This window comes from Bombina bombina, chromosome 7, assembly GCF_027579735.1.
Source record: "Bombina bombina isolate aBomBom1 chromosome 7, aBomBom1.pri, whole genome shotgun sequence".
NCBI lineage: Eukaryota > Metazoa > Chordata > Amphibia > Anura > Bombinatoridae > Bombina > Bombina bombina.
In genome coordinates, this window is record NC_069505.1 from 532,275,917 (window position 1) to 532,288,643 (window position 12,727).

General features: G+C 35.4%; 1 protein-coding gene across 1 annotated transcript in view; it reads right to left on the minus strand.

The window, feature by feature from the left end:
- Positions 1 to 1,059: 1,059 nt before the first annotated feature.
- Positions 1,060 to 12,727, minus strand: part of LOC128636499 (3-galactosyl-N-acetylglucosaminide 4-alpha-L-fucosyltransferase FUT3-like) — a 73,099-nt gene continuing 61,431 nt past the window's right edge. Inside the window, exons 2-3 of the mRNA XM_053689507.1 lie at positions 8,807 to 8,828; positions 1,060 to 2,125 (exon numbers count right to left, since the gene is read on the minus strand). Of these exons, the coding sequence (XP_053545482.1) occupies positions 1,060 to 2,125; positions 8,807 to 8,828 (1,088 nt within the window). The remainder of the gene's footprint in view (positions 2,126 to 8,806; positions 8,829 to 12,727) is intronic.

A 12,727-nucleotide genomic window follows, 5' to 3' on the forward strand; every position in this document is an offset into this window, starting at 1 on the left:
AGGAAAAGGGTTAATACAACTCATATTGTCTTGCATGTAGCAAAATGGTACTCTATCCCCTGGGCCACCTTCCTATTTGTTTAGCAGGTTTCCATTTCATAATTGCTAGAGAAGTACACTTAGTCCATCATAGATGAAGGGGCTATGTGCTATTTATGTAAAGTAACCTAAGCAGAGATGTGTTTTTACTTTTAAATGCCTTAATTCTCTGTTAACTTCCAACTTTCAATATGTGTAGTTATCTGTATTATTATTATTATATATTATGACCATCATGGAATCCTTCAAAATATTTTCTAATATGCACAGTATGAGTACATTAAAGGGACAGTCAACACCAGAATGTTTGTTGTTTTAAAAGATAGATAATCCCTTAATTACCAATTCCCCAGTTTTGCATAACCAACACAGTTATAATTATACACGTTTTACCTCTGTAATTACCTTGTATCTAAGCCTCTGCAGACTGCCCCCTTATTTCAGTTCTTTTGACAGACTTGCATTTTGTCTCCATGGTAAATTCACGTGCATGAGTTCAATGTTATCTATATGAAACACGTGAACTAATGCCCTCTAGTGGTGAACAACTATCAAAATGCATTTAGATTAGAGGCGGCCTTCAAGGTCTATGAAATTAGCATATGAACCTCCTAGGTTTAGCTTTCAACTAAGAATACCAAGAGAACAAAGCAAAATTTGTGATAAAAGTGAATTGGAAAATTGTTTAAAATTGCATGCCCTATTTGAATCATGAACGTTTTTTTTTTGGATTTGACTGTCCCTTTAAATATACATTTCATAGACAATTTTCATATTTAAGGAATCCTTATTTTTTTATAGATTTTTTTAGTCTATAAACCTGTTGAAGGTGAATTGCTTCAAAACTAAAGAATTCAATGTATAAAAGAAGTCATTTTGAGACAAGATTTTTGTATCTCAAAAATCTTCGATTTTCTTTAATTTCCATAGCTTTATCCATTGAAACACAGGAAATAAGAGGTCAACAGTGAATTAACAACATAGCAAGTCTTTGGGTGTATTGGTACAGTCTAATGTTTCCTAAAATTCAGCATCCTCTAGAAACCATTTGGCAATACTAGGAATAACTTGGTAATCAGGAGCCTGTTTCAAACCACGGCAAGCTATACAATAATGATAAGCCCATCCAGTCTCTCTCCTCACTTTGTAATGAGACCTCCAATTAAAGTATTTTCTATATCTTTCATCATCTTTGTCCAACTCTAATAGGAAATCAGCCAGTTCCTTTGGGCTGGAGAAGTCATTAACATGAATAAATGCATCACCGGGGATAAAACGTTCATAATTCTTACGAGATGTCCCTAGCACAACAGGAACAGCCCATGAATCAAATGCATTTACCCACATTTTCTCTGTGATGTAGTCCCTGTAAATTGAGTTCTCAAAAGACAAGTAAAATTTGTATTGTGAGATGGTTTTATAGAAATCTGCTCCATTTAGTTTTTTGTGTCGATTCCCATAAACATCTATTGAAATGTGTTTTTTCAGCTCCTCATAATACTCAGCACGACGGATACCTGGGCTCCAGTTACTTACAACCCAAGATACCAACTTGGACTTTGGAAGAATTGTGAAATTTTTAGGTTTTTTTAAAGCTTCAATACGACCGTAGGGCCTGTAAATATCAGAATCTTGACGGAAAGTCATTGTCATATTAAACAGGTTGTCTAGATAATTCAAATTTTTAATGATAAACGGAGGTTCCATGTTGAACCACACCCAACGTTGATAGTGTGGTCTTTGTTTTTGAGGCAAAGATTTTCGATTATACATTATATCCACATGATGTATAACCAGGGCATCAGCAGTATCATACAGACCCCGATCTGTTGTCAATTTGCATCCAGGAATATTGTAAAGTCTTTGACATGCATCTAATGGAAAGTGTGTTTTAAAAGGCCAGACCCATACCAAGATAAGCAGTTCTTTCTCATCCTTCTGCATAGGAAAGGAAAGGTTAGTGATCTTCTCTGTCAGTGTTTCTTGGATAGGATTTGTTGGCTTGCAGTTTAAGACCCTTGGGATGATGTCTGTCCTCTTCCAGGTAAAAAAATATATAAATACAAGGAGCATCACTGAAAGAAGGACAACCAGGTAGTGTCTTCTGGACATTTTCAAAGATTCATTAAACCTGCATAGAAATGATGACAAATAAATTAAAAAAAGTATTGAACAAAGTAATGTGCTATGATGTCTTGTAAGCACAGAATAATTTAACAATAACTTATGTTTCAATTAATTTATGCTCATTAATATTACCAATATCACTTTCACTTTACCAGCCTGCAAACAAATATATACTTAATAATAATCTCTAACAGATTTTTTAACTAGAGGGCGCCACATATACAATATATATATATATATATATATATATATATATATATATATATATATATATATATATATATATATATATATATATATATATATATATATATATATATATTACTACAATGTCATGTGAAGTCCCATCAAACAATCTTCTCCTTCTGAGCTATAATTGATCAATTGATCCAGGGGCAGCAAAGCATGACCTCAGCACTGCTGATGGTGATTGGCTATTATTCTTTTTTCAAACTGCAGCTGGACAATAGCTGATGGATAACTATTGTGAGATGAAGACATGTTGAGGTAAAATTATCTTTCTTTTTCACATGTTTTATACAGTTATGCTGCATCACTTTCAAGTGATTTTGCATATGGGAATTATATCCCTTTAATTACACCTGTTAAACTTAGAAAACAGGTCTGATCCTGACTTAACAGTGCAGTCAAGCCCCGAAATACCAGGAAATCACTATCTGAAACGAGAGAAACAGCAAAACCCCAGACACCCCAGATGTACGTTTCAGCCTATTGTGGGCCTTGTCAGTGAGGTGCAGCCATATCCCTCTAGGCACACGGAACAACGGGTCCACATCTGGCTTACTGCATCACCCTTAGGTAACATGTCATAGAACAAGCTATTATGGTTGAGCGATTCTCTCTTTTTATTTATGCTAATCACATACCTCTATTGGAGGGTAATATCTATACTTTAATTGTGTTTGTAACTCGTCTGTTGCCAGTTGAGTATGTATCCTCAAAGGAATGTTTGTGTGTGCAGCCAAAAAGAATCGATTCCGAAAATGGCAGGGTAGTAAAAAAATCCACCGCAGGTGGATTCTTTCACCACCCTGACATTTTTGGAATCCAACTGGATGCAGCGTAGGCAAATGAAGCATTAAGAAAAAAACATGCAACTGCCCACACAAAATATTAACGAAAAAACATGTAACTGCCTGCACGAAACAGCAAAAAAACACGTAACAGCCCGCACAAAGTATAACAAAAAAAAGTAACCGCCCACACAAAGTATTAGCAAACACCTAAACCACCAACCCCCACATCGCAAAATAATAAAGTAATTAACCCCTAATCCTCAAATTAAAAAACGCAAATAACATTATTAAAATATTAACCTCTAAACCGCCAACCCCCCACATTGCAATAAACCTAATTAACCAATTAACCCCTAAACCACCAATCCCCCACATCGCAACAAATCGCTAACTACCTACAACACAAATAACTAATTTACACCTAGATTACGAGTTTTGCATTGTGGCTTTTAATGCTGAAAAAATGGCAATTTCAGCGTAAAAGCAGCACTATTGGGAGTCATGTCGGCATAGATATAACACAAGCATTTTAGCCTGTAATGCAACGTCAATTCTGCACTCCAAAAAATTATGTTTTTGTGTGGGATTTCCATAGCGCCGGTATTACAGGTTGTGCGGGCCAGCTAAAATGCTTGCGTTACAGCCTATACCGGCACGATCCATATCGCGATCTGAGAGCAGTAGTTATGGATTTTGTGTAACAAAACACTAACACCCATAAACTACCTATAAACCCCTAAACCGAGGCCCTCCCGCATCGCAAACACTATTTAAAACTTATTAACCACTAATTTGCTGCCCGCCCACATTGCAGCTATTTAATAAATCTATTGACACCTAATCTGATGCCCACCCACAGCTACAACACTAATAAAAATTATTAACCCCTATTCTGCCGCTCCCCGACATTCCCGCCACTATAATAAAGTTATTAACCCCTATTCCCGCCACTCCCCGACATCGCTGCCACTAAACAAAGTTATTAACTCCTAAACCTCCGGCCTCCCACATCTCCACCACTAAATAAACCTATTAACGCCTAAACCGCCTGCCCCCACATCGCAAAACACTAAATTAAACCATTAACCCCTAAACTTAACACCCCCCTAACTTTAAATTAAAAATACAACATAACTCTATTTAAATAAATAAAAGCTAACCTGTGAAATAAAAATAGACCTAACATTAAACTATAAATTAACCTAACCATACTATTCTTATAAAATAAAATAAACTACCAATTAAAATATCTAAATTACACATTTAAAAAACCTAACACTGCAAAAAAATTAAAAATCTAAATTATAACTAAAAAAAACAAATCCTACGAAAAATTTAAAAAATCTAAGTTTACCAAAAATAATAAACACAAAATCACGAAAAATAAAAACCAATTACACCTAATCTAATAGCCCCCCAAAAATAAAAACACCCCCTAGCCTATAATAAACTACCAATAGCCCTTAAAATGGCCTTATGTAGGGCATTGCCCTAAAGAAATCAACTCTTTTACCTGTAAAAAAATACAAAGTCCTTCCAACAGTAAAACCCACCAGCCAACCATCCCCCCAAAATAAAAAACCTAACTTTAAAAAAAAAAACTAAAAGGGCATTTAGCTCTTTTTCAAGTGCCCATCCCTAATCTAAAAAAAAAAAAACACCCAAAAAAATTAACAAAAAACCTAACACTAACCCTAGAAGATCTACTCACGGTTTCTGAAGTCCGGACATCCAGGCGGTGAGAAGTCTTCATCCAGGCGGCAAGGTATTCATCCATCCCGAGGGCGTCTTCTATCTTCATCTCGGGGGAGCGGAGCCATCCTGGAAGCTGATTCCATCCTGCGTGGAGCGTCCTCTTCATATGGTCGCCACCGTACACTGAAGTTTAATGCATGGTAGCCGTTTTAAAATGGCATCCCTTGCATTCCTATTGGCTGATTTGATTCTTCAAATTCAAATCAGCTAATAGGATGAGAGCTACTGAAATCATATTGGCTGTTCAAATCAGCCAATAGGATTTCAGTAGCTCTCATCCTATTGGCTAATTTGAATTTGAAGAATCAAATCAGCCAATAGGAATGCAAGGGACCCCATTTTGAAACGGCTAACTTGCATTCAACTTCAGTGTACGGCGGCGACCGTATGAAGAGGACGCTCTGTGCAGGATGGGATCAGCTTCCAGGATGGCTCCGCTCTGCGCCGCCAGGATGAAGATAGAAGACGCCCCCGGGATGGATGAAGACCTCTTCGCCTGAATGAAGACCTTGCCACCTGGATGAAGACTTCTCGCTGCCTGGATCTCCGGACTTAGTGTTAGTGTTTGGTTTTTTTGCATTTTTTTGGGTGTTTTTTTATATTAGGGATGGGCATTTGAAAAAGAGCTAAATGTCATTTTATGGGCAATGCCCATACAAATGTCCCTTTAGGGGCAATGGGTAGCTTAGGGGTTTTTTTTAGAGTTAGGTTTTTTATTTTGGGGGATTGGTTGGGTGGTGGGTTTTACTGTTAGGGAGACTTTTTTTTACAGGTAAAAGAGCTGATTTATTTAGGGCAATGGCCTACAAAAGGCCATTTTAAGGGCTATTGGTAGTTTATTGTAGGCTAGGGGGTGTTTTTATTTTGGGGGGGACCTTTTTATTTTTATAGGGCTATTAGATAGGGTGTAATTATTTTTATTTTTTATAATTTTGTTTATTTTTTTGTAATCTTAGTGGTTTTTATTTTTCGTGATTTTAGTGTTTATTATTTTTGGTAAACTTAGATTTTTTTTTAATTTTTCATAGGATTTGTTTTTTTTTAGTTGTAATTTAGATTTTTTATTTTTTCCAATCACCCAATAGAATGAGAGCTCAATCCTATTGGCTGATTGGATCAGCCAATAGGATTTTTTCTACCTTAATTCCGAATGGCTGATAGAATTCTATCAGCCAATCGGAATCTAAGGGACGCCATCTTGGATGACATCACTTAAAGGAACCGTCATTCAGTAAGAATACTTTGTTTGAAGAGGATGCTCCGGTCGGATGTCTTGAAGAAGGACCAGCTCCGCGTCGCATGAATGAAGATAGAAGATGCCATCTGGATGAAGACTTCTGCCCGTCTGGAGGACCACTTCGCCTGGCTTGGATGAAGACTTCTCCCTGCTTCGTTGAGGACTTTGGACCAGTTGGATGAAGACTTCTGCCGCTTCCTTGAGGATTGATGTCCGGTCTTCAGAACAGTAAGTCGATCTTCAGGGGGTTAGTGTTAGGTTTTTTTTAAGGCTGTTTTGTGTGGGTTTTATTTTTTAGATTAGGGTTTGGGCCGCAAAAGAGCTAACTGCCCTTTTAAGGGCAATGCCCACCCAAATGCCCTTTTCAGGGCAATGGGGAGCTTAGTTTTTTTTTAGTTAGTATTTTATTTGGGGGGTTGGTTGTGTGGGTGGTGGGTTTTACTGTTGGGGGGTTGTTTGTATTTGTTTTTACAGGTAAAAGAGCTGATTACTTTGGGGCAATGCCGAAAAAGGCCCTTTTAAGGGCTATTGATAGTTTAGTTTAGGCTAGAGTTTTTTTTATTTTGGGGGGGCTTTTTTATTTTGATTGGGCTATTAGATTAGGTGTAATTAGTTTAAATATCTTGTAATTTGTTTATTATTTTCTGTAATTTAGTGGGGGGGGTTTGTACTTTAGCTAATTTAATTTATTTAATTGTTGTTAATTTAGTTAATTTATTTAATTATAGTGTAGTGTCAGGTGTTATTGTAACTTAGGTTAGGTTTTATTTTACAGGTACTTTTGTATTTATTTTAGCTAGGTAGTTATTAAATAGTTAATAACTATTTAATAACTATTCTACCTAGTTAAAATAAATACAAACTTGCCTGTAAAATAAAAATAAACTCTAAGATAGCTACATTGTAACTAACTATTAGTTATATTGTAGCTAGCTTAGGGTTTATTTTATAGGTAAGTATTTAGTTTTAAATAGGAATAATTTAGTTAATGATAGTAATTTTTACTTAGATTTATTGTAATTATATTTGTTAGGGGGTATTAGGGTTACACTTAGGTTTAGGGGTTAATACATTTAGTATAGTGGTGGCGACGTTGGGGGCAGCAGATTAGGGGTTAATAAATGTAGGTAGGTGGCATCGATGTTAGGGACGGCAGATTAGGGGTTAATAATATTTAACTAATTAGTTTAGCACAAAGTAGCAAGAGCACTACACTGATAAGATAGGAACGCTCAATTTGATACTTTAGTATATACAGAAAATGTGTTCAGGTTATTTTCAATTAATGTATCCTTTTCTATGGATATATTAGGATACCTTATGTGGATTTATTAAATTTCTGTATTTTTAATAGGTATATGCATATATACCTAGTGAGCTTGAGTGCTTGTGCATAAAACGATACTGGTTACAAATATATTCTATATCAGAGGAGATAGAGTCTAAAAGAATGCACCTAAGTAGCACTTCAGTTCCTGGAGACAATATTGATATTAATATGAACCTTAAACAACCATTGTAAGCCAAAGGGTTGAGAGGAAAATTAAAACATAACTTTTATTAAGTCAACATAAGTTAAAAATAAAGTATGTGAATGTGTGTACTTTAAAAACACATAGCAACTTTACTAATAATAAAAGTGGCACTGAGAATCTAGTGGGTGGATTACCTCTGATTTGAAGTGTTCTTGAATTATACAAACACTAATTAATGTGGATCTATCTGATGGATATTTGGCTTATAACCTTTAGTATGGTACACCGTTATAAAGTTCAAGATTTCATCATGCAGATATTATCATATACATTTGAGCAACCATTTGTGAGACATAAATAACAGATTGGTATCTGTTATCTGTGAGTGTATTTATAAGGATTATTCACTCCATCAGTTAAATCACTGGGTCTCTGATAATTGTAAATTCACAATGCAGATTGCACTCAGTATTGGTATATTCTCACTTCTGTTGCAAAAATTCTATTATTTGTGTGTATATACAATATATAATAACAGTATATATTTTTCACTGTTCCATTTTATTCTTCAATGGAATATCAAAAAAATGGCTTGAATAGCCTGGATATATATATTTTTTAATATTAATAATATATACTGTATAGTTTAACAGTTATTGTAACAGGGGTTTTTGGAGACTTGAATATATATATGGCATCTATTGGTGCTTGGTGTACTCTAACACAATTTATCTTATAGGTTTAAAGTTTGTGTTTTAGTCAATAGTGGTATAGATATTTCACTGATTTTTGAACTTAATTAATTTATACTTTGTGGCCAAGGTTATCTAGCTTTCTATATCAAATGTAATATCTAGTCACTTGGCAGACTTTTCGTGTCTTGCCTTTATTATATACAGCATTCAACAAGTGGAAAGCAATGTTTTAAATATTTATATAAGTATATTTTAGATATTGTGTATATGCAATCCACTTGTTGGCGTATCTGTAGCTAGTTGTTAGTGGCTGCGGTGTAGGTTTAGATAGCCAATATAAGCTCTCCCCGCTGTTGCTTAGAGCTAGCAAAAAATGTATTTATCTTTAATTTCATATAAAGTAGCCGTAATGAGCAGTTGATTGTTGTGGCTTTATATCATTTGAGATGCTTATAGTTGTATTATCGAAGTAAGGTTTGACACTGTCAGTATCAGCGCCTGGCTTCAGCATAATAAATATTATTCACAATTTCAATTTATGCCAAAAATGATATTAGGGTGACTTTAATGGAGGGCAATACGGACACGCTCATAACGGAAAGGATAGAATTTACAGAATATGACCCAGATTGAAAAGTATAACGAATGGTCTTACAAAGGAATATATACACATATCCTTGATACAACTCATGAAGGGTATATAATTCAGGGAACAAACAATAAATCTATGCTAAGGAAAATACTTCTCCCACAGAGAAAGGGAAGAAATAAATCTTTACCTAACACTAGACGAGCACATACGATCATATTATAAATCTTCCTTCGTTATACAAGGTCATTAAGAAACCCCATTACAGTACACTCTATGTCACTCTAATGTCATTTAAACTTCTGTCACATACTTAATCCAATTCCATCAGCAATGACGGCAAAAAGTTTTGTAACATCACAAATGCCAATCATGTTCAAATCACGCCTCCTCAAGGTTTCAGAGGGCAAGGATTGGTTGAAATGTAACCAATGGGTTTCTTTCCATGCATTTAAATACCCTAAGACGCCGGCGCGCGTCACCTTTGAAAAAGACGAAACGCTATCGGCGAAAAATGTTAGGGATGGGTATCTGTTAATACCCTGTTGTTGTTTCTCTTTTTTAATGGCATAGCTAACTTTAAATTAATATACTGATATAGTGGCAACTGGGTCTATATTATTAATATTTTGGGCATTATCTCTAAACTACCAGTGGCAACTTTTTAAGGCAATCTATATGTTAATATTATAACAGCCACAACCGATAACCGCCGAAATTAGCCGATTTAGATATAAATCCAAACAACTATGTGCTGATACTATAAGGCTACAGCGGCGAGCCAGTGGCAACGGCTAAGGGCAAATTAAGGGTCTTTATTTTATTGTTACAATTGTTAGTCACTTACTTTGGCAGCTTCAAGATATACCCTAAAAATTATCTGTTGGTAGTATAAACTTATAGAAGCCAGGCGCTGATACTGACAGTGTCAAACCTTACTTCGATAATACAACTATAAGCATCTCAAATGATATAAAGCCACAACAATCAACCGCTCATTACGGCTACTTTAGATGAAATATAAATACATTTTTTGCTAGCTCTAAGCAACAGCGGGGAGACGCTTATATTGGCTATCTAAACCTACACCTCAGCCACTAACAACTAGCTACAGATACGCCAACAAGTGGATTGCATATACACAATATCTAAAATATACTTATATAAATATTTAAAACATTGCTTTCCACTTGTTGAATGCTGTATATAATAAAGGCAAAACACGAAAAGTCTGCAAAGTGACTAGATATTACATTTGATATAGAAAGCTAGATAACCTTGGCCACATAGTATAAATTAATTAAGTTCGAAAATCAGTGAAATATCTATACCACTATTGACTAAAACACAAACTTTAAACCTATAAGATAAATTGTGTTAGAGTACACCAAGCACCAATAGATGCCATATATATATTCAAGTCTCCAAAAACCCCTGTTACAATAACTGTTAAACTATACAGTATATACTATTAATATTAAAAAATATATATATCCAGGCTATTCAAGCCATTTTTTTGATATTCTATTAAAGAATAAAATGGAACAGTGAAAAATATATACTGTTATTATATATTGTATATACACACAAATAATAGAATTTATTGCAACAGAAGTGAGAATATACCAATACTGAGTGCAATCTGCATTGTGAATTTACAATTATCAGAGACCCAGTGATTTAACTGATGGAGTGAATAATCCTTATAAATACACTCACAGATAACAGATACCAATCTGTTATTTATGTCTCACAAATGGTTGCTCAAATGTATATGATAATATCTGCATGATGGTTATAAGCCAAATATCCATCAGATAGATCCACATTAATTAGTGTTTGTATAATTCAAGAACACTTCAAATCAGAGGTAAAACACCCACTAGATTCTCAGTGCCACTTTTATTATTAGTAAAGTTGCTATGGCCTAGATTTGGAGTTTGGCGTTAGCCGTGAAAACCAACGTTAGAGGCTCCTAACGCTGGTTTTAGGCTAACTCTGGTATTTGGAGTCACTCAAAAAAGGGTCTAACGCTCACTTTTCAGTCGCGACTTTTCCATACTGCAGATCCCCTTACGTAAATTGCTTATCCTATCTTTTCAATGGGATTTTTCTAACTCTGGTATTTAGAGTCGTGTCTGAAGTGAGCGTTAGAAATCTAACGACAAAACTCCAGCCGCAGGAAAAAAGTCAGTAGTTAAGAGCTTTCTGGGCTAACGCCGGTTTATAAAGCTCTTAACTACTGTACTCTAAAGTACACTAACACCCATAAACTACCTATGTACCCCTAAACCGAGGTCCCCCCACATCGCCGCCACTCGATTAAAATTTTTTAACCCCTAATCTGCCGACCGCCAACTACGTTATACTTTGTACCCCTAATCTGCTGCCCCTAACACCGCCGACCCCTATATTATATTTATTAACCCCTAACCTGCCCCCCACAACGTCGCCGCCAGCTACCTACACTTATTAACCCCTAATCTGCCGACCGCAAAGCGCCTCCACCTACGTTATCCTTATGTACCCCTAATCTGCTGCCCCTAACACCGCCGACCCCTATATTATATTTATTAACCCCTAATCTGCCCCCCTCAACGTCGCCTCCACCTGCCTACACTTATTAACTCCTAATCTGCTGAGCGGACCGCACCGCTACTATAATAAAGTTATTAACCCCTAATCCGCCTCACTAACCCTATAATAAATAGTATTAACCCCTAATCTGCCCTCCCTAACATCGCCGACACCTAACTTCAATTATTAACCCCTAATCTGCCGACTGGAGCTCACCGCTATTCTAATAAATGTATTAACCCCTAAAGCTAAGTCTAACCCTAACACTAACACCCCCCTAAGTTAAATATAATTTTAATCTAACGAAATTAATTAACTCTTATTAAATAAATTAATCCTATTTAAAGCTAAATACTTACCTGTAAAATAAATCCTAATATAGCTACAATATAAATTATAATTACATTGTAGCTATTTTAGGATTAATATTTATTTTACAGGCAACTTTGTAATTATTTTAACCAGGTACAATAGCTATTAAATAGTTAAGAACTATTTAATAGTTACCTAGTTAAAATAATTACAACATTACCTGTAAAATAAATCCTAACCTAAGTTACAATTAAACCTAACACTATACTATCATTAAATTAATTAAATAAAATAAATACAATTACCTACAATTAAACCTAACACTACACTATCAATAAATTAATTAAATACAATATCTACAAATAACTACAATGAAATAAACTAACTAAAGTACAAAAAATAAAAAAGAACTAAGTTACAAAAAATAAAAAAATATCTACAAACATAAGAAAAATATTACAACAATTTTAAACTAATTACACCTACTCTAAGCCCCCTAATAAAACAACAAAGCCCCCCCAAATAAAAAATGCCCTACCCTATTCTAAATTACTAAAGTTAAAAGCTTTTTTACCTTACCAGCCCTGAACAGGGCCCATTGCGGGGCATGCCCCAAGAAGTTCAGCTCTTTTGCCTGTAAAAAAACATACAATACCCCCCCCCCAACATTACAACCCACCACCCACATACCCCTAATCTAACCCAAACCCCCCTTAAATAAACCTAACACTAAGCCCCTGAAGATCTTCCTACCTTATCTTCACCATACCAGGTTCACCGATCCGTCCTGAAGAGCTCCTCCGATGTCCTGATCCAAGCCCAAGCGGGGGGCTGAATATGTCCATGATCCGGTAGAAGTCTTCATCCAAGCGGGGCAGAAGAGG